General features: G+C 40.5%; 1 protein-coding gene across 4 annotated transcripts in view; it reads left to right on the forward strand.

The window, feature by feature from the left end:
- kcnip4a (potassium voltage-gated channel interacting protein 4a) overlaps positions 1 to 22,349 on the forward strand; it is a 159,299-nt gene that overhangs the window by 85,334 nt on the left and 51,616 nt on the right. The window contains exon 1 of one of the 4 annotated variants that reach the window (XM_080891854.1): positions 20,529 to 20,657. The exons of the other annotated variants lie outside the window; for them this stretch is intronic. Within the exon in view, the coding sequence (XP_080747980.1) occupies positions 20,549 to 20,657 (109 nt within the window). The 5' untranslated portion in view covers positions 20,529 to 20,548. Of the gene's footprint in view, positions 1 to 20,528; positions 20,658 to 22,349 lie in introns of those variants that run through there. 4 annotated transcript variants of the gene reach the window in all.

Here is a 22,349-nt window from a genome sequence, read left to right on the forward strand (position 1 = left end):
TGCCAAAATACAAATTTCAAATGTGCACCAACTACTGATACCCCTGGGATAAGTCCCCACCCTCTGAGCTGAACGGTATATATGACTAAAACAGAGTGATCTTATTAAAGAGCACGTATTTAATATGTCAGTATAATTTCTCACGCAGTAAACTAAACTGCTCCCTTGCCATCTCAAGTAGAACACAACTGGGTAAGATACGCGTAGAATGATAATGTACAGTATCCGGTATTGCTAAAATGAACTGGAGTGAGGAGGAATGTTTATTGCTCTTGGGGTTTATGATCGCACCGATTCAAAGGAGCATTAAATTATGTTTTCATGTTGCTTGTGGATTGCTTATTTTGTGATATTTGTACCACCACAATAGCTGGCAATCATGCCACTGCATGTGCCTCGCAAGGTTTTATTGGGTTCATCCTCACATCTCAGCACGAGTTTCATCGTTTTTTTTTCCTTTTTTATTTGGAGATGTGAGAAGCTATGATTCACGGCGGACAGTTCTCATTACGCAGCTGCAGTGCAATATCCACTGTGTTAAGAAGCAAGGAAAGTGGTTTGGTTAAGGGGAGGAAAAACAATAATTTGGTCTTCCTGCATCAGTGCGGATTTGTTATTTGTTGCTGCTCAGTGAGATTTTAGATTTTGGCTTGACCCGACACATTTCTCAACTGGCTGAGCAGAAAAGCACCACTTTAGCAGCTCTGTTGTAATTTTTCCATGCCGCTTTGGACACTTTCCGATGTCGCGCACGCCTCAGTGGGCACCGATCTGTAAGAGTGGGCTCGGTAGACAGCAGCTTCATATCGGGGAGGGTTGTAATAAAAGAATGTGACACAGGCGCGGCCTACGGGGTGCACGGTGGCAGCAGGTGGGGTGGCTAATGACAGATCCACTCGAGCGGGTGTGGGTTTGAAATCTGTGTGGCGTCTGGGCCAGTTATTTGTTTTCAACAGTTTCTCAGTAATGCTGCCTGGTTGTTCTTCATATGGCAGCAGCACAGTTTGATTAAAATTATGGCCTGCTGCTCGGTTTTTATTATGGCTTCGGGAAAGTTCTGTACTTGGATGCGTCATTAAAGGTAGTGCTGAGTCATACACCTCTCCTCTGTTTACGGCTGTGGAAAAAGGGGGAAGAAAAAAGTTCAGAAATACATTAAGCTCGCCAATTCTTCCTCTGTTTCTTCCACATCTCCCCAAATGACTGTGCTACCTCATTGAACACGAGATATTTTGTTAGCTAAGATAGAAGCAAACAAATAGCGAACCCACTGGGGTTCACTAAACATTAGAGTGGCTATATTACCGCACTTTGCCCTGTTGTGGAAATTGTTTTTTTTTTTGTTTTTCTGCCACAATTTGAAGGGAAGTAAGCTTTTTCTCCTGGACCATATTTGCCTGTGATTGATGGCAGGTGGATGCGGTGCACCCCACACAGTCCAGTTCCCCACTGATACAGACCATCTGGGCAGGTAGTGCAGCCCAGTGTCATTGCAGCCACACGTTATGGTTCAGACCAGTCCCAGGATGTTAGGAGAATCACTTTACAGACGGGGGCGTAGAAGAGAGAAAACACTTTGTTTGCTGTGCAGGAAAAAGAAGGAGCTGAGTGTGCATATTCTGATTCTGGCATTTTTATTGTTGCATCATTATGATTTGTGTGCAAGGGAAGCCATTTCTCTTATATGACTGCAAAGTAAAGCCTGCATGAGCAAACTCTGCTACATAATCTGCTGCTGCTGTGCTTTGAAAGTAAGCCCCATGACAAACCCTGCACCCACTACGTCTCTTATGTCCTCTAAAGACCATTCTTAACTGATCTGAACTGACAACCAGCAGGCAGATTCTCCCTAAATCAGGATGTTGGGTATACCTGCTGCCTAAATATTGTTTTGGTCAGTGGTGCACTGGGCTCAGTTTCTGCTTTTCTGCATCCAATAATGCATAAAGCATAAAGCAGTCATTTTTTCTGCCATTTTACCAATATACTGTAGCGACACTGCATTCCCTGCATTGCGACTTAATGGGATTCTTTCTTCTTATCTTGAGCTAAATGTACTCCTGATTAAGAATTTTTTGTCTTATTGTAATGACTTCCGACTAAAAAGGCTTAATGTACCATTTTCCCGTCCTCCTTCAATTTCATTTCCTCTTGAAATTGTGCTTATTTGCTTGCAGTTCTTAGAGAGTTTCAGAAAAATGTACTGACTACCGCTTCGAGTTTTCCATCACGACCGAAACTCTCAGCAGCCTTCAAACAGGCGGGATCGTCGCTGCCTGGTGTGACAAGTTCTTTTTTTTCCTTTCAAATATATATTGAAAGAAGATTTATAGTTTGTTTTAGAATAATTTCTTGACACCTTGCAGTGTACTTTTGGCAGGCTGTGGGTTGCGTCACGGAAAAGAAGAGAAAAAAAAAGCACGTCTGCTCTCTGTTATTTACATTGCTCTTTTTGTCAAGAGACGCTAATCTTTGTTATAAGATCTGTGTTGCGTGTCATGTGTGGTTGTTTAAAGGTAAGTGCTTTTCATCTAAATAATGTTTAGAGAGAAGAAGTGGGAGCACGGTGTGCTTGCTTTTAGCAAGATAATGTGACATTATTGTAAAGATCACGAGAAATGATTTCCCTTCCATGTATGTATTTGGACTGTGTGGTGCTCTTAGTTTTCAAGATCAATTGCGCCCTCTAGTGTCTACTTTCATGCATGCAACTGATGGTGGCACAAAAAGAAAAGCCTCACTGTATCCTAGAGGTCATGGCTGTGTTTGTTTCATAGAAGATGCTCTTTCACTTTGATTTTTGAAAGTTTCTAATATATATAAATATATAGAATTATAGAATTCATCAAACAAGCTGATTATACTTCTAAGTCCACTTTTTTCTCTCCCCTATTTCTGTTTTTTTAAATGTTTTTCTAATTTAATGATATACGGCCAACACTAATGGTATGCCAGCAGTTAATTTTATGACTCTCTCTCTTTATGTATGTATAACAAGGACTGATGGAGGACTAGAACTCATAGTACTGCAACTTATGTCCTAATCAAGGGAAAAAGGCTTGAAAATATCTTACTGTGAGATGTGATGAACGATGCTTATCGAGTTTGTCCTGTTTCTGGCACTGATAACATTTTTAAAAAGTGAGCAGTGTATAGTAAATGTTGGCTTTGTTGAACTTGCACAGTTTTGCTGCCACTTAGTGGACGATGTGAAAACTGAGCCATAGCAAAAGTAATACATATTGCATAGCATTTGGATGGCTGTGGCTCAGGAGGTAAAAGCAGCCACAGCTGCTGAATTAAACTAGTTTAAAGCTGTATGAGATCCAGTGTGTAGGTTTTTTATTAACACAGTGAAAAGAACATTTTTTAAAAATAGTTTAGTTTTAATTAAACACAATGTAAAAGTGATGAGTCTCTTACTTTCTCACATTAATTCCTTAAGCGATAGAAAAGCCTAGCACAAATTAAACAATGATAAATAAGTATAGTTTTGTTCTCTGGTTTTCTCATCAGTATTACATCATGGCCAGAAATAAAACTACACCTGCATACATTATTTATTCCAATAATGTCCAAACTCGAGTAAAGTTAGAGGAGCTGATCCAGCCATCAGTCTAAACCGATGGTGGACCAAGTGAATAATTGACATTGTGTCCTTAATATTAACTTCATTATTATGATTGTTGACAAATTATTCTGTGCAAATTGCACTTGGTCTAAAAACTCCAGTGGCTTAGATACGGCTGCTTAAACATTGACAGAGCACGAATAAGTCTCTCATAAAATCAGCAAAGACCCACTGTAAATGTTCTGTATTATCAGTACACCAGCAAATATTGCCTAATGTTTATCCCCAGTACATGTTGTGTTTACAAGAAATATGCAGCTAATTAGATCTGAGATGTGGTGGAAACATCGAGTAATTGTGTAATTCTGTTGATGCATGTTGCAGATTTCAAACAGTTGCATGTTTTTAGCTTGAAGAAAAGAAAACATAGCGCTCACTCTTGGTAATAAAATGCAACATACAAAATGTCCATGAAGACATTTCCAACCAACACGTTCTCACTCCCAAAGCGTAACATTTTACGCTAGGTACGCTTTCAGCCATCCAACACGTCCCTATATTACAAGTTCCAAAAAATGGAGACACGTGAGAACTGTTTAGAAATAATCTACACATGTGCGTTTATTTTACTTAGATTGCTTTGGAAAACACTATCTAACACGATTAACGGGGTGGTTAAGATTAGGGATAAGGCTATGGTTAGTGCTGGAATACACGGTTGGAACCTGTGTTACCGCTGGAGCGTCATTCTATTCGATTTCATCCACAATCCGGCGCGTATCATAGGAACGCGGAAGGTCACCTTTTGCGTTGCCATGGAACGCCTCGAGACGTGACACATTGTCAGTATATTACGGGTCGGGAGTGAGAAGCTGTTCCAACACATTCATCAGTACTTAAAATTAACCGATAAAACTGCAGTAGTCAAAGTGCTGCTGTCTTTCTTTGAGTACATCTCGTTTAAATGCATTGTATGGGAACCTTCCATGGATAAAGCAAGAATGAACTCCATGAAGTGTGAGCTCCACAGTTCATGGAGTTCAGTAAGCAGAGAATTCACTTAATATATTGTACGTGTTTATGACCCTTTTTCCAAGTACAACACGTTCCAAAGCTGTACATATTTGAGCTTACTACATTTACCATAAAAGACTTGTGACTGGCCCCTCCCCCTACAACAACAACAACAATCTTTATTTATAGAGCACATTTAAAAGCCTTGGGCATACCAAAGTGCTTTACATAAAACAATAAAAGGTTCAAACATTGATAACGGATAAAAAAAATAAAAAATAACGAGTTATGTTCATAGATAAAAGCTACCAATAAGAATGACTACAGCACATGGGTAATAGCAAGATAAAAGCTGTACCACCATAATAAAAGACACCAATAGAAAGATAGGAGGGAATTAATACAAGAGGTCAATAGGTCACAGCAACCAAACAAACAAACAAACAAACCAGCAATTAAAAGGTGGAGAAGGCAAGTTTAAAAAGATATGTTTTAAGCTGTGATTTAAAAGAATGAATAGAATCAGATGCCCGGATGCCAATCGGGAGATTGTTACACAGCACAGGTGCAACAAGAGCAAACGATCGATCACCTCTAGTCTTAAGTCGAGATCTGGGCTGAGCCAGCAGTAACTGTGACGATGACCTTAAAGCCCTAGCAGGAGCATAAGGGTTTAAAAGGTCCTTAAGGTAGCTGGGTGCAGTGTTGTTAGTAATTTTAAAAGTAAACAACTACTTTAAGTGTGTACTGGTAGAGGTAGATGGCGTAGTTCTGCTGGAGGTTTCTTCCTGTAAAAGGGTGTTTTTCCTTCCCATTGTCGTCAAGGGCTTCATTAAAGTCGGCCATTAGATTGGTAAGGTTTGTCTGTGTTATTGTGGAGCTTCTCTACCTTACAATGTAAAGCCTTAAGATGACTGCTGTTGTGATTTGGCACTATATAAATAAAATTGTAAAAAAAATAATGGAACTGATTTAAACTGACTTAGTAGAGTGATATCATTTGAATGAATCAGGAGCATTAATAGACTTTGGAGTTTTTTAAACTAGATCAAATGATACTAAATCAAACGTGCTCTACCCTTTCACCGCTGCTTTCAGACACTTTCATTCACAGCGCATTGCACCATTTTTACCAGTTACCTAATCTGTACAAAAAGGCCAAAAAAAACCCCCATCATAACCTTTTTTAAAAATGTTTGGAGCTGAGTTTCAGTCAGGTTCCCTCTGGTATTTCATTTATTCTGTGCACGCTGTGTTGATGGGTTGCACGCACCTCCTGTTTTGGTCCACCTGCAGCCACCTCTTCAGACCTCAACCTGTCTGATTCATCGCTCTCATCTCGCTTCAGTTACTGTTTGCAAGCTTCCTGCAGCTACGGCTCAAGTGCAATTTGCATTTGCCTTTTCCCACCCTTAGTTCAGAAGATAGTGAGGCTATGGCTCGCCAGCCTGTGCTGAGTCACAAACACCTACAGCCTTCCAGGATTTCTTTTAACGAAGCGCTCTATATGCACAGTTTGATCAACAGGAAACAACGGGAGGAAGGAAGCAGGGAAGAAGGAAAGAAAAGCAACAGGAGAACCATATCAAACGTGTGTGCGTGTAGGCAGCAGAGCACCTGCCTGCTTTAGATGGTGAAGTGTTGATTTCTTGAAGTTACAGGGGGATTGCGTGCTGTTTTGAACAGTAGTCCTTGGATTTGACCAGGCCTCGTTGTTACCAGAGAGCTCTGTAAACTTCAAATTCCAACTTCGTTCCAGTTACGAAGCACTTATGCTGCTATTGCACTTTCTCTCTCCAAACCCATGTAGCTAATCAGATTGTTTTTAGATTGTTTTCCTCAAGTGGTGTGGAATATGCCTCAGCATATGCGGGGATGATTCACCCCAGAGACATTTGATTATTTCATCCTATTCTCTGGAGTGTCCAATTTAATGAAAAGTCATTACTGCTCCAACATAATTAGGATACCCTTTGAAGAGCCATGCTCAGCTGGTTTGGACCAATCTTCAAACTGGGTTTGAAGATAGAGTTCATATTGGGTGTCTATACTTTACTATAATGCAATTTTACTTTGTTAACTAGCTTTCATTCACACACATTATACATGCATATATTCCAGCATTTCAAATTATGAGGTCAGTGAATGCACAAATAATCTTTATGAGCCGAACGCTCGTGTTCTCTAATAATCAGGCTCTTTAAACGCTCGGTTTATGACTGCTACTCCTGGATCTGTATGATGAGGGGATATACTGTTTATGGCTGTCTCAGGAACAGAAGCCCCGCCCATCTGCTGTTCAAATATGCTGTTTGCAAGGAGCAACCAGATAAATAACAGTTATTGTCAACTGAGAATCATACAAAACCACATTAGTAGAGTTCAAGGATAAAAACACGAAGGTGGAAATAAGCATAATGTTTCCACTTTAACTGTCAAACACTGCAGTGGTAAGCATCCAGTGGGTGCTGTGGTTGTCTGAAAATGGTCATATTAATGAAGTTAAATGAAGGCAGTAAGTTATCGTACTGTATGTAGCCACAGTAATGCTGAGCCTGTTTAAAATCGCTGTTCCCTGACCCCAGTGGAGGAAAATATAGCATGACAAATAGCATAAATGCTTTTGCTGAGTATGAAATAGGGAGGTGGTTGGTAATCTAATGCTGCAGTAAATGCTGGTCAGATTCCTTCAGGAGAACATTTACTAAAGAAATGGACTCTGCGTTGGTGATTTAAAAGTCCTTGAACCTCAGATTAGCTACAGACACTCATTTGTCTGTTTCTTTTTGTGTAGATTACATAAATACTTGGTTTTGAGAGTGCGTTTGCTAAAGGTGGAAGTTAAACTGCACTTTAACTTCTGTCTGAAAGAGGCCTCTGAGCAACAAAGAACACACAGCAGGCAGGAAGCAGGTTAATGGAGTGGGTGCAAATTGGTACTTGATTGCTGTGGTTGGCTGTTCTTTCTTTTTTTTTCCTGAATTGGACTGCTGTCACACAGTTCATGAAATGAATTGCGTGTGGGTGGCATAGGGAGCGGAAGTATTTTTCATTCTATTTTCCTCTTTTGATGTGTCACATCAGGCAAAGCATCTCTGCTGTATTTTTTTTTCACATGTTCCAAGCAAAGGATGAGAATAAAAGAGATGTGGGCCTCAGCGTTTTTCTGACCTGTTGACCGTCTCCGTAATCCTGAAGATCTGCCACGAAGTCAGCCTGACTCTGCCACGTAAGCGGGTGCAGGATCAGTGCTGAAGAGGCAATTACTTTATTTTTCAGGGTGGATAAAGGCATGGAAGTAGGAGACTTTATTCAGTGTTATGAGTACTGAATCAGTATTGCATCAGAAACCATTCTTATATACATACCATGCTGTTATCTCTCATAAAAGAGAGTTTTCTGCTATACCTCGGTTGTAGTAGTTGGGCTACGTTACATTAAAACTGCTCTGTCATTAATCTATAAAATGGGTGTCAGCATTTGCAACGAGAAGACTTTAAATTATGCACAAGCAACGTTGCACATAATTTAAATATTTACACCAGCCACCAGCCTGAGAGATCAGCTCTAACTTACTGCCGTGGACACAGCGTGGTTTTCTCCTCCCATTCCCAGCAGGAGATGTAGTTAAAAGGCAGCTAGCGAGGAAAAATGGCTATCTACAGTATGAGCTCTCTCGCCTCCCTCCAGCTTTACCCTCCCCGTGTGAGGAAAGGTCTGTTGAAAAGAGCGGCGGCAAACACTCTCCACAGCATGCTTCTGCCTTTCTCTCATAGCGCTCAATTAATCTAGGTGCTCAAGTGGTACAAAGTAGCTTTTGCAGTGCAGAGATCAGCCAGCAAGCTCTCACTTCATAGTGGGAACACTAGAGGAGGGAGGGGGTCTGCAGAGCGTGCGCGTCAAAATTCAAAACTCAACAGAGGCACGCATGTTTTACTCCCACTCTGCTCTACGTACAGCCCACCTAACACGGTGAATATAAAGGAGAAGTTTGGACCGGAGACCAGATTTTACTTTATTTTCTCCTAATGTGAGGATCCCAGCATATCACTGGATTTTTTTCCCTCCGTTTTCACTCTCAAGCCGACCCAGTTGTGGGAGGGAAAGTGTGCGAAATCTAGCAGGACTTCTAGATCACTAAGCGAGAAAGTCTAGAGGGCATCATGGGAGCTTTAATGGTCATCTTCTCTCTTCAGCCAAAACAAAGACGCAAGACAGGTACGCAAGACTGAAGATCTGTAAATAACGAAACTAATTGCCCAACCAGTAAAGTAACGATTACTCTTTCACTGTATGATGTGTTTCATACAGATGGTGTGTGTTTGTGCATATGTGTGTGTGTTGTGGAAGTTTCCTGTTAATCTTGTGTTTTCCTTTTAATCTCAAATGAATTCACGGTGCCACACCAGCAGTCCATGAAATTGACTCGAAATTCGCCGCATTTCAGTAAACGTTTGAGGCTGAACTCCACAAACTTGCTCGAGTTTTTCATTTGCTTTTCACCCGGTATTGATTTTACCGTGACAGCACACAGACACACCCACACACACACACACACACACACACAGCATGCCACATGCGACTCCCTGCCAACGCAGTCGCACAAGCTTGTGTTACAACGTCGTATCCCTCCAATAATGTGCTGATCAGCGTCACCGTCACAGCTTGTCACTGTAACAAAACAAAAGGAAGTCCAGTCTTTATTAAAGAACAATGAAATATTCAGTGGGTGGCCAGTGGACAATAACTGACAGAGGTTATATTTAGTGGTGTAGTGGGAGAGAGACAGAATGGATGACATGTAAAGTATAGAAAGTCATATTTCACTTGGGTATTGTTGGAGGGCTTGAAAGCAAAATGAATGAGGGGCTCTATGTAACTCTCTCAAGCAATAGATCACAGAGTGTGCTCTGTAAGCACATTTTATAGAGACCTAGAAAGGAGAACATGGGATCCAGATACACACAATCTTGCAGGAGATTTCTTGCATATATTGTGCCATATGCTTGCTGTACATGTATACAGTGTTTATAGCTTTTGGAAATTAACACAGAGCTGAGATTTTTCAAAATAGACTGCTGTGCCTGTCGATGATGGTTGTTAGTAGACTGTGAAGTTAAACGTAGAATATAAAATTATTATGAAAGAGTGGATTCATGGTGTCAGACAGCAGTTAAATGGGTTTTCACACTCTTAGCTTGCTGTGTTGGTAAAATCGGTTCTAATTGGCTAACTGAGCAGTTAACTGCTTACAAATTAACTTCCTAGGTTGGTTGCAAATACAGATGCACTGATTTCAGATTTAACAGATGATACTGACCTTTTCTGATCGTAATTGATTTTCCAAGATTATAACTGTTTATAAATTCACCTTTTCCACAATTTTCCTTGTGCGTTCTTTGATTGTTTGCTAATACTGAGCTTGCTAGCTCGTGGCTAGCTCTGTGCTCTTGCTAGCTTTAGCGTTATCTGCTTTTCCTTTATTAGTGTCTTTAAAATGTTCAGCTTGGTAAATGTTGTTTAAGTTTCTCCTTAGGTTTGTTGCTAAATACTTTTTCATGGTGGTCTCCTTGTGGTTTACTTTTAAAAACACTTGTCCTCACTCACAGCGAACAGCTGCTAACGTGTGGCAGTGAGTCTGGGTGCGAGTATTAGCCTGCCCCGCTGTGCATGTGCGTAAAACAGACTGGTACATAATTATATATTGTATGTGAGGTTGACAGCTGGTCACCGGTCAGGCCTGAGCACTGGAAATCATCCAATTCATGTCCTTGGCTATTCAGTCAGTGAATCTCTTAACACGTCCTCATCAGTTGGCGATCCATCTGTAAGACACAGAAATGTTTGTGCTGCAATGTAGTTACACAAACCTACTCATTTTGTAACAATCTATGATTCACAGTTAACCTGTTCATATACATACCATACCATCACGTACCACACACGTGCCGTCATCGGTTTAGACTCAAATTGGGGCTGTAAATTTTAAAATTAACATCATGTCATATTGAAAAAGAAACTAGCGACTGAGACACTTATCAGGAATTCTACTGAAGTTATGGATCAAGTGAGCAGATCTTTTTGCAGCCAGAGAAGGAACCCCCCCTTCTGGCCATTAGGAAAATTGCAAATTCAAAGCATTTCGGCATTAGCCTCTCAGACTGTAGCGGCATCTTTTACAACAATGAACCTTGAAGAGCAGCCTGTTAACTGTCCTTATTGTCATAATTAGTTGGAGTATATGAACATGCTGCTTAACACACACTTCTTCTTCAGGCTATTTTCTTTTATTAAAAAATAAAAAATATTCATCAGAAGTTTTTTTTAAAAAAAATCTAACTGTTATTTATGCGAGGAAGCTTGACAGGTCCTTTCTAACATGCTTAAATGTTCTGGGAAGTTGTGTATTGATCTCTTAATTAGTTTATCAAGTGATTAGTATTTGTATTCTAATAGAATAATTTGTTTTGCTTCTGGAAAACGAATATTTGGTAGATGTACAACAGTATAGCAATACATTAGTATCGTTACATCAGCATGATGTATAAATAAGATGTCATTTACCATTGTTAGCAGCCAATACTTTACTAGTACTGTATGTCACACCAAATGTTGAGAAACTAAGAAACAAATTTCAACCAAAACCTGGAAAAACAAAATCAGTATTGGCACTGAGCAGATTTTAATTTTAAATACTGGTATCCAGAGTTTCACAAATGTGCATCCTTAATATTTGCTGCTGTTCTGTTCTGTGGACTTTCAGTTGTTGATCAGCAAACTGAAAAAAGAGAAAAGAATAATGGATGCCTCCTTCAGAAAGAAAGTGAAAAACAAAACTACGGCTCTTACATAATCGAACAAAGCAAACCCTTTTAAACCCTTTGTTTATTCTGCAAATCCAGCTGAAACCAGTTCCACTGCTGACATTTCTGTTTCCTCAAATCATGCAACATACTGATTCATACCATAGAAGGTCTTTATATAAAGACAACATAAAAAAGATGCTCTGTCCGAGAGACCTCGGTGCTATTACACTACCCACTTTAGTATTTTCCATTAATTTTCATAGCTCCACTCATCGGCATGATAAGAGCTGATGGTCCAGTAAGTAGTCACAGGAAGTAGTCTGGCCTCCAGCTCCTTTTCAAACATGCACCTGGACCACTTTTGAATCTCCCCACAGTGTTTGAAATGTTTCAAAGATAATAGACGTTCCAGTCTCATTATGGTGTTGTTCGCTGATGTGTTTGGCCTTGTGTTCGATGTCATTTAAATCCCTCGCCTGTTTCTGTTGTTGGGAGCCTCTGCGAGTAGAGTTTGTGTAGGAGTAGCTAGGTACACTCAGAGGTAGAGCCCTTCAAATGGAAACGGCAAAACATTAACCGCAGTATGACTCAAGCTACCGCACTGAAATTTGTTCAAAACATCCTGAACTAGCAGTCTGATTTTTTTTCTTTCTGTTTTTTGTGGACTAATAGCACCACGCAGTCTAAACTAACAAGTGATGGTTCATGTTCTCGTACTTTCCTGTGACATTTACACAAAGGGCGACAGAGATATCCAGTATCCTTCTTGTCGCTGGCCCCCTCTCCTCCCAGGCCTTCTGGTGTTTACAGAACTGAGTGGCTACTTTGGCCGACCACAGGGACAGCAGATGTCATTTTAAGGGGCAGCCGTGCCACCGATCACCATGTTTGCTCACAGCCCCGTATGATTATAGGAAAAACACATTTTTATTTCTTTTATTTTTTTCTTGTAAACTGTAACTTTGTGTTTAACCAATCCTTCAGGTTCTGCTGAGCACACTGGCAACAAAGAAACATATTTAAACTAAACTCTATTAGCTCGAGCACCAGTTTGGAAATTGGTTTAATTAAAGTCATATCTGAGCAGTGCCCGTCTTCCTCCGTCTCAAAAAGACCTGCGGGAACTGTTTTTACTGTATTCATAGAGTCTCTGAGTCAAAGGCAAATCACTGTAAAATGGACTGTGTGCCAAAAGCACTTTGAGTGAATCTCATTATCTTTTTTTCCCAACCCATCTGCCACATGCACCATTTTTCACAGAGCTGCTCGTCGTGTTCAGAAGTGCTGGGTGATGTCACAATGTGACAGAGAATAGAGAGAACATTCGGTATGCACATGGTTCTTTAGTCCATTGATGAGTATCACAGTACTAAGTGAAAGCTAATGAGACATCCCCTAAGGAGTCAGTTAATATGTAGTTCTGGAATGTATTGTCTCTGTGAATTATTCTGAGTGAAAAGCAGACCTTCAGAAAAGACTTGACATTCCCTTTGTTAACATCTTTATGAAGTAAGGCCTAGCCTGCACTTTTTGGATGAATCTATACCGTCTCCCTGGGAAGATTATCTCAGAATGATATCTGAAAAGTGGCACTGCTTCTCATTAAGCCATGTGGCATGTAAAAGACAGAGCTATCCATATTCTCTGATATGCAAATGTACCCTCAGCTACTCTTGCAGGAGTAAATGAGGAGGAGGCGGGGGGTCACCTATGGAGTCTCTAGTTCCCTTTGGATTTCTCTTTTCTTTCTTATGTTATCAGCAGCGCGTAATCTCAGTCCTTTTCAAAGTCACTCCGTCATTATACAGTATTGGTTTTGCTGCTCGCTAAATTAGCATTTAAATTGAAAAGTGAAGCCACACCGGTGGGCTTTGGGCTGCGAGCTTGTTTTGCGTTTCCTGCCGTGGCGTGGTACTCGGTGCAGCAGTTTGTTCGCTGATATTAATCACTCGGTTCCCACAGGGCATGGTGACCAGTATTAAGAGGGTTCACTTAGAACTGGATTAATGAATAGCTTCCTGCTCGGAGGAGCTCAGCAGGTGCAGGAAAATAGGCTTAGCCTGAATGCGGAGTGACGTGGCTAGCAGTGGGACAACGGCAGTTCCTACTGACATCTGTAGAGCAACCGCAGGTGCTTGCTGTCACTCCTGGGTGCAGCGCTGGTTTGATCAATACTTAATTTGTCGCCATAATAATGCATAACACTTTGTACTGTTTGTTGAAAGGTAGGATAAGACGACAGAGAGGCAATGATCCAAAGCCAAAATGTTGAAGTATAGTTAGAGATGTGACTGTGTCTGTTTCATTTATGAAAAACGGCATTTTGCATTTACAAGTATTCAGATTCATCACAGGTCCCCATGATGGTGAAGAGAAAAGCATGACTTGCCACAAAATACAGTGCCATGCCCTTTTTTGGCAATAGACTATCAAGCATTAAAATTCACAATATGAGAGATGATTTCAGAGCCAGTGGCTGCAACAGGGTTTTTCCTGGCTCAAAATGGGCCTGCTGCGGGGCTGGCTGCATGAGAAAGCACAGTTTCATAAGTAGAATAAATGAAATACCATTGGAAAATTTTATTACAAATATTTTTATTGCCATCCTGTTGATTTTATTTTAGGGAAAGGCCCAAATCCTCTTTGGGGCATGTTAAAATTATATAGAGGCAATGACAGTGTCTGGAGGAAAAGCCTCGTTGTGCTTTGCTTTGTTACCACTTTAATGGGCTTTGACCGGCTGATTCTTGCTTCTTCCACCTGATGGCAGCAGGTCCAAACAAACAAGCTTCTTGCAGTAAGATGGAAGAGGGAAAAAACAGAAGCTCAGTGATGATTCAGAATGTTAAAATGTGGCCCTGTCAGATTGCCATTGGCTAAAACCTCAAAGTAGTGAAAATGCCAGCAGATATAGGCAACTTATCTTCTGCCAAGTTCTGCTTGCTCAATAGTGCAAATCTAAACAGCGCTGAGCACAAACAAATCAATTTTAAGCATGTGTTGAAGCAGTTCAGGTAGATGATACTGATATGTCTTATTATATATTAGCTTCATTGATCATTTCAGACCTGTCCAGAATAAAAGTGCCTGATTTTCCAGTAATATTGGCAGAACAAAACAAAAAAAGAGACCTTTGATTTGACTGTGTTCTTTTGAAACACATGAGAAAGAAAATGTCTTCAACTACAACTTTGACTGCACAACCCATCTCATTATTGGGATCCAAATCACATCAGTTTGCAATTAACCATATTCTTTGAAGGTTACAGGCCACTGGGGCCTTCTTGTGTAATTTTTCCAAACAAATGGAAGACATTAATTTGTTTTAATGCCATGTTGCAGCGCTCTGCTTTGTCTGCAGATGGGAATTCAATTTTAACTTAATTTAACGTAAGGAAAGCACGTTTCTTCCCCCCACTGCATTTATGTTAAGAGGGGGGCTATACCTGCAGGTCCACTGATCACAGTTGTGATCACATTAGCTTAAATAGACTATTTGAATGCCTAATGTCTTGCTGAGCAAATGTGTACAAGCAGAATGGTTGAGTTTGTTTTGTTCTTCAGATATATCTGCACTATGTTGTGCTCATAGATTTGCCTTTGATTATTAGAAACTTCAGAGAAGAAATTAGTAAATCAAACAACCACTGCAGAAGAGCATCTCTGAACACACAATACATCTAGGCTTGAAGCAGATGGCTACAGCAGCAGGACACCACGCTGAGTGCCACTCCTGTTAGCTATTAACAGGAAACCAAGGCTTTATTTCACATAGGCTCACCATAATTGGACAATACAAGATAAAAGAATCTGGTCTGATGAGTATTGATTTTCTGCTGTGACATTTGAATAGCAGGGTCACAATGAGGTGTAAACAGCATGAGCACATGTGTCCATCCTGACTTGTATCAAAGATTCAGGTTGATGGCGGTGTAATGGTGTGGGGGAAATTTTCTTGGCACACTTTGACTCCAACTAAGCATATTTAAATCCCACAGCTACCTGAGTACTATTGCTGACTATGACCAGGCCTATATAACCTCATTCTGATAGCTGTTAACAGCAGGATAGCGTGCCATGTCACAAAGTTCATATCATCTCAAACTGGTTTCGTGAACATGAGCTCAAATGAGTTGTGCTCAAGGGGCCTCCACAGTCGCCAGCAGTGTTGGTCAAGTTACTTGAAAAAAGTAATCAGTAACTAATTACTGATTACTTCCCCAAAAAAGTAATCCCGTTACTTTACTGATTACTTATTTTCAAAAGTAATTAATTACTTAGTTACTTTTTTAAAACACGATTTACAACCTGAGTAGGTGATAAAGCGATAGATCTTTCAGCCCAATTCTACTTTTTCTACATAATCCATCATACAAAATGTAATCAAATGGAAAAGTCTCTTTTTAAAACTTGTTTTATTAGTTTTAATCTTTTAACTTTATGCATCAAGCAAAAATTTAATTATATGCAACATTCTCTGAGTTGAATAAATTAGTTTAACATTGAAACCTATTTTCTGCACATTCCAGCACATAAAATAATTTTTCTTGTGTGTTTACACTCACTCTTTCAAAAAGATGCAAGTAAAATACAGCAGAAAATAAATAAAGTCAAAGACTCAGCGGTGCTTTTGCTCTATTTTCACCTGTAAAGCAGGAGTAGGGTAGGCGGAGGTTTACCCTGGTGCAGGTGTGCCGCGGTCAGTTGAAGAATCTGCGAGTTTCTCTGTGAGTTTCCCATTACGTCGTTGCGCACTCGGTGCTTGCTTGGAAGTTTAGGGGTTTTTTTCGCTGTAAAAAGAAGTTTTCTTCCCACGCACAACGGACGCTAATGTTTTTGTCACTTTTTGTGGAATCAAACTCAAAGTAAGGTCAGTACTTCCACGCTTTAAACGCTGCACACTCATACTCTCACCGCACTCGATATATGATCCACTGTTGATCTGCACACAGCTGTTGTCACGAACGGCGCACTCGCTTACGTCACTGTCGTGAGACATTCTTGCAAAAAATCACGGTTTTAGTAACTCAGTAACGCAGCGTTCCTACGGGAAAGTAACGGCAATCTAATTACCGTTTTTGCAATAGTAATCCCTTACTTTACTCGTTACTTGAAAAAAGTAATTGGATTACGCATTACTGCCCATCTCTGGTCGCCAGATCTCAGTCCAATAGGGCTCCTTTGGAATGTGGAGGAACAAGAGATTCACATCATGGAGGTGAAGCCAATAAATCTGCATCAACTGTGTGATGCTATCGTGTCAATGTGGACCAAAATCTTCCAGGAATGTTTCCAACACCTTGTTGAATGTGTGCCATGAAAAATTAAGCTAGTTCTGAAAGCAAAAGGAGGTCCAATCGGGTATTAGCAAGAACAAAGTGTCTAGGGAGTGTATATATTGCAGTATGGCACTATATTAAGGAGTGTAATATATTTTATTCAAAAGTCATCAATATCTATTTGTTACGCCCAAGATTTCCTATGTGTTGGTATTTTCACACATGAGACATGTCAAGATTGATCGACACCAGGAATAAACTAAAATAGAATCAGTATTCCTTTAATAATAACATGTGACTGTTTTCCAGGAAGAATCTGCGCAGGCATAAAGGAATTCAGCTTTGTTTTCAAATATCAGCACTAAATCATTTTTCCCTGTTTGTGTAATGTTGTAATTATAATTATCACAATTCCCAGCGGGTACGGCTCACTGCCTTTTTATGGCTTTAGACTGATGCACTGCTCATGTGATGCTCCGTGTATTTCTCCTGTAGCGGTTTTGTCAGTTTGCAGGTGCTGCAGACGCCCTCTGCCCCCTACAGTACAGTGCATGCTCCATCCAACACAGCACAATCCTCTGCAGTGGCAATTACCTTCATCACCAATCATACACTGATTGATCCCGCACACTGTGTGCTGATGACATGCACAGACCTTGATTATTTTCATTACCATTAGCCGAGGGCCTTGATTACACCCTGAGCAACGTTTTTGAGGTGATTGGAGAGCTGAGATGCTGAGAAGTGGAGGCATAATCTTTGCGATTAGGTTGTGGTCTGATATTAGTATTTGAAAGAACAAAAAAAGGAGCAAAATCTTATTGAATTCCAGATTAAAACACTTTCTTTTTCTTCATGTCGGGGTACAGCTTTTGTCACTGAGGCTTCTGTCACACCTTCTTTTCACCAATTTTACAATCCCTTTTCTCTGAAAGCTACACAGTTACCAGTCCTCTCATGTCCAGAGACAGCATGCTAGTGCACACACATACATACACACACAAACACACAAGACCTGGGAGCTATATTTGGCTCTTACCCAGCTGCCACAAATAAAGGAAAGTAAGTGATAGTGGGATAAACGAGCTGCCCAATAGCATGCACAGCAGAGAGCGGTTGTTTCCATGGCAAAACAGCGTCCTAACAATTCATTTGAGCCAACGGGCTGCGAAGATTAAATGTGGAAATGATCACTCCCATCCATGAGAGGGTGTGTAAGGGACCTTATCTCTGGAGCAGCTTTTAATTATAAACTACCATGTCACTTTTTTTCCTAATTAAACATGCAAAAAGTGCCTAGGCAGGATCATATTTCTGCGGTTCTGCACCAGGCAGTTGTGACTATTGCTCTGAATGGAAAGAACTATTTCACTTTTTGGCTCATCTTGAAAATCTGACAGAAGCTGCTTGCTCCTTTCATCAGTTTTTAGCAGCTTGATGCCCTAAGTTTGCATGACCTATTTTAAAAACACATTCAGGTCACACTATGAATTGTGGAATTCACTCACCGTTAGTGAAGGAATTGGGCTGTTTTCTGGATTAATAAGTAATATCGTATATTGATAAATAGGGAAACGATACAAACAATATCAACAACTATGAACTGAGAGAATCAGGAGACACCAGATGATTACTTTACTCTGACCTCATTGACTGCTGACCGCAGTCAGAAACCTCAAAGCCCTCTCATCTGCAGTGTTGTCTTTCTCCCTGACCTCTCGCTTATCATCCGTCCCTTATAGTTTTGCTCTTTATTTAAAGTCTAGGTGACGGGGAGGTCAGACACATGTTGTTTTTTTTGTTGTTTTTTTCACGAGCTGACATTTTACACTCATCAGTCCTCCTGCCATCTTTCTCTGGTGTCTCGCCTCAATCAACGATGCTATTAGTTCCTTAACAGAGTTTGAAAAAAAGAAAAGACGGAAAACATTTTCACATCATCACTTGAGTGATTTGCAGTCTTCTTCTGTCAAGACAATCACTAGAGCGATTTGCCATGATTTTCAGACAATCACTCTGGGTTAAGCTGATTTTGAGTTTTCAACCTGCTTTTCCTGCTTTTGATTAGTTGAGCTTGTCAGTATCACATTTCACTCGATTGTGGCAAGTATTTGTGATTTGTCAATGCCTTGATTAAGCCTGATATCACCTCTAATTTACACAGGTGTTTTGGATAGTCCTTTATAATTAATTATTAAACTACTGAATTAATTTGTTCAGGGAAAGGGAAAAAAGAGTAAAATCGCACAAATTCGATACTTATAGAAAAGTTTTGTCTATTAAAGACAGTCGCATAAATGATTGCAGCATGGGTTAGAAAGCGAAGCACACTGTGGCCGTGTTCATCGTTCTATCATGCTATCTTTTTCGTAAGTGGCATTTAAGAAAGGTCAAGACCTTCTGTCACAATCTGCAGATTATGCAGACTGTGTAAAAGTTGAGGACCCAAAACACAGACTCGAAAGGCAGGCGGGGTTATACAAAAGGCAAGACGTTTAATTAGGCTGTTGCAAAAGTCCATAAAGGAAAACATGAAATCCAAAGGGCAAAGCGAAAAACAAAGTCCAAAATGGAAAAGCAAACTATAGCCAGAGGCACACGACGAGAGCAAACACATGTGGCAGGTACACAACCACAGAGACAAAGAACTATTTATGGTTTACACAACGGTTTAATCAGGGGACTGGGCATAGAAGGGTAACAAGAAGCAAGTGAAACCAATGAGAATAATGAGTAAATACAAGACACAGGAAACAGATGACTGCCAAAACAGGAAGTAATAGACAAATGAAAGTATTACACACACAAATATACAAATCAACTCTGCATGAGGGGAAACACTGGGGATGGCTGGGAAACATGTTAAAGAGACTTGTAAAAAAAAAAAAAAAACAAGAGCATGAAAGTAACTAACAGTAACTAATCCACAAAAACTCTAAATTTTTAATTAAATTCAGTTTTATTTATATGGTGCCAAATCACAACAATGGTCACCTCATAGTGTTTTAAGTAAAGACACTACAATAATGGAGCGAAACCCCAACAATCGGGCGACTCTGTGTGAGAAATTACATGCAGGGTTAATCTCCTTTGTAACCCAACATTTCAAACTGTGAGAATTAGGTTATGGCCACTTTGACTGGGTGTCAGTGACAGTGTCACTGTCTGCAGAGACACTGAAGTCAGTGATTTGAGACTTCTTGACTTGTGTTACTGGAACCTTTTACAAGGTCTGCACTAGTATTGATATTTGTCTGTGCAACACAACCACAGTTGACGGTTGCAGCCTGATAATGCTAGCTAGCATTAGCTGGTAAATAGTTGAGCCTTCAAAACAGAACAGAGCAAAGCAACCTACCTTTTTTGTATGTAGTCTATTGTTGAAGCTTATAGAAATGAGTGTTAATGATTAAATTAGCCATCCATCGTGTTTGTGTGTAAAATTAGGATTATGTTGACAGGTAACGATTGTCTCTCGTGCATTAGCAAGAAAAAGTGTATAAAAATGTGAGCACACCTAAACGTAATCAGTGCTTCACATCCCACAGCAACTGGTGGCTCACCGTCTCTCCTCATTCTTTTACCCTTCTGTCTGTTATTTATCTTTGTCACAACGATCAGGTTCATCCCTTCTCCTCGCCCTTCCCTCCTTGCCTCTTTTTCCATTTCCTCACGCCCCCTCATCTTTAGCGTTGCCACTCTACCCCCCCCTTTCTTTTCCACGTGCTTCTTCTCCCCCTTCCTCCCTCCCTGACTTGTGCCGGTTTCTCATCAGAGCCAGAGATGCAGGGCTCTTAAGTGGAGTTAAATGGCCTGCTGACAGTGCTGAACACTGAGCTCTGCATCGTTGGCCATGGGCACCCTATGACCTGTCCGACATGTTGACTATGAACTTGGAGGGACTGGAAATGATCGCCGTGCTCGTAGTTGTGGTCCTGTTCGTTAAGGTGCTGGAGCAGTTTGGTTTGTTGGAATCTGGCTATGATGGTAAGGGAACAGCTAAATCATTTCTGTCCTGGCATTCAACCACTTGTTGCTGAAAGTTTGTAAAAGCAGAGTGTAGTTTATTACAGTAAGACTACCTGCTGTGCAACAGTGGAGGTCCTCTTACATAGATTTTAAAAATGTTGACATGTTTGTGTTTTGATGGTTAAAACGTGTGATAGTGGACACTGAGCAATATACAATACAAGTCTGACTCCTTTTGCAAATGTCCTGAAAATAGACCTAATGCTACAGGCTGAGTGTGAGCATTAGAGGCTCAGATGGATGTTACTGTCTCCTCGCTGTGTGATTGTGCTCTGTGGACTTTATAAGGTCAACTTTGTTGTCTGTTGCTCGTCAAACGGAAGTCCTCGACAGCCTCTGCGTCCGCCCTTCAAGCTATTTTAATTGAATATGTTGCATCTCTCTGAGTCACCTGACTTTGCCGCTAATTGGTTTAACAGTCGTGATGACTCACACATCACACACATCCAAATATTATAATTTGACTGTATTCCTTTTCATTGCGTCTCAGTGTAATTTTAGGATTTCATTTTACACCCGGTAGTCTTTGTGGGTTCTTGACATTTGCGCCTCCACTTTGATGGTTTGTTTATTAAATTGAAATTAAATTTAATTGGGCGTGAAAGCCTGCATCATCTGTGGGTCGTTTAACTTATTTATCCAAATGAGAGAGAGAGAGACAGAGAGAGAGATGATGATGATGAGGACTGGATTTCATTCTGGTGCTGAGAACCTGGAATTTATAGTTGGGGCTTTAAACTGCCACAGTGACATTTGCTTTTCTCTCATTAGCTGGAAACGTAAAGGGTTCAAATCCAGATGAAATCCTGTTCTTTGTCATTTTAAGGATGAAAGGTTTTCACTAATTCAGGTACTGAAGTAGAAAAGCAGTGATTTATATTTATCTGAATTTTTCTTGTTGGTTGCGGCTACTCTCAAAGATGCCTTTGCTTCATGATTCATTTTGTTTTTGGTGTTCGCTTTCTCCTGGCTTAGGAGGGAACAATGATTGAACCCTCGCCCACTGGAGATTTGTCAAGGTGCCATGCTGAATCTTTCCCACCAAAGTGTGAATCTAATATTGAGGAGCTGGGTCTCTCCGGCACAGAAGACCACCTGTTGTTTATGAGCTCCACTTACTGTACAGGCTGCCAAGCTGTTTGCCTTATGGCTGCGAAAGGCAAACATCTTCAGACCAGCCAGGATAAAAGCAGTCGGTTGCCAGTGTTGGACCAATGTTTGCCAACGTTTGACAATTCAAAATTAAAAGCACTTGCTCGTTCCACTTGTACTTTTAATGTTCCCTCCATGTTTTTCATGACACGAACACCCGGTTGAAGCACGCCAACAGCAACAGTCACATTCACACGTGGGACTGTGAGAAAATCCCATTTATGTCCCATGCAGTTTGTTTGTGGTCGATACTGAACTCAACCAATCAGAAGAAAGAATGTATTTTTAGGTTTGTTAAAGAAACGTGGAGATGATTTATGTCACCAAAAGTCAAATTCAGGGATATGACTTTAAAATAACTTTAAAACCAGCAGGTAGATAGTCAAACTCATCCCATATTTTTGTGTCCACGCTTACTGCAGCTGCTGCTCTTGTAATGCTACTTATGTGTAAGCTGCTCTTTCTAACATGTTTCAATCGTTACCCTTCAACAGCTGC

The sequence above is a fragment of the Rhamphochromis sp. 'chilingali' genome (genome assembly GCF_963969265.1).
Source record: "Rhamphochromis sp. 'chilingali' genome assembly, chromosome: 1".
In the NCBI taxonomy this organism is placed as follows: domain Eukaryota; kingdom Metazoa; phylum Chordata; class Actinopteri; order Cichliformes; family Cichlidae; genus Rhamphochromis; species Rhamphochromis sp. 'chilingali'.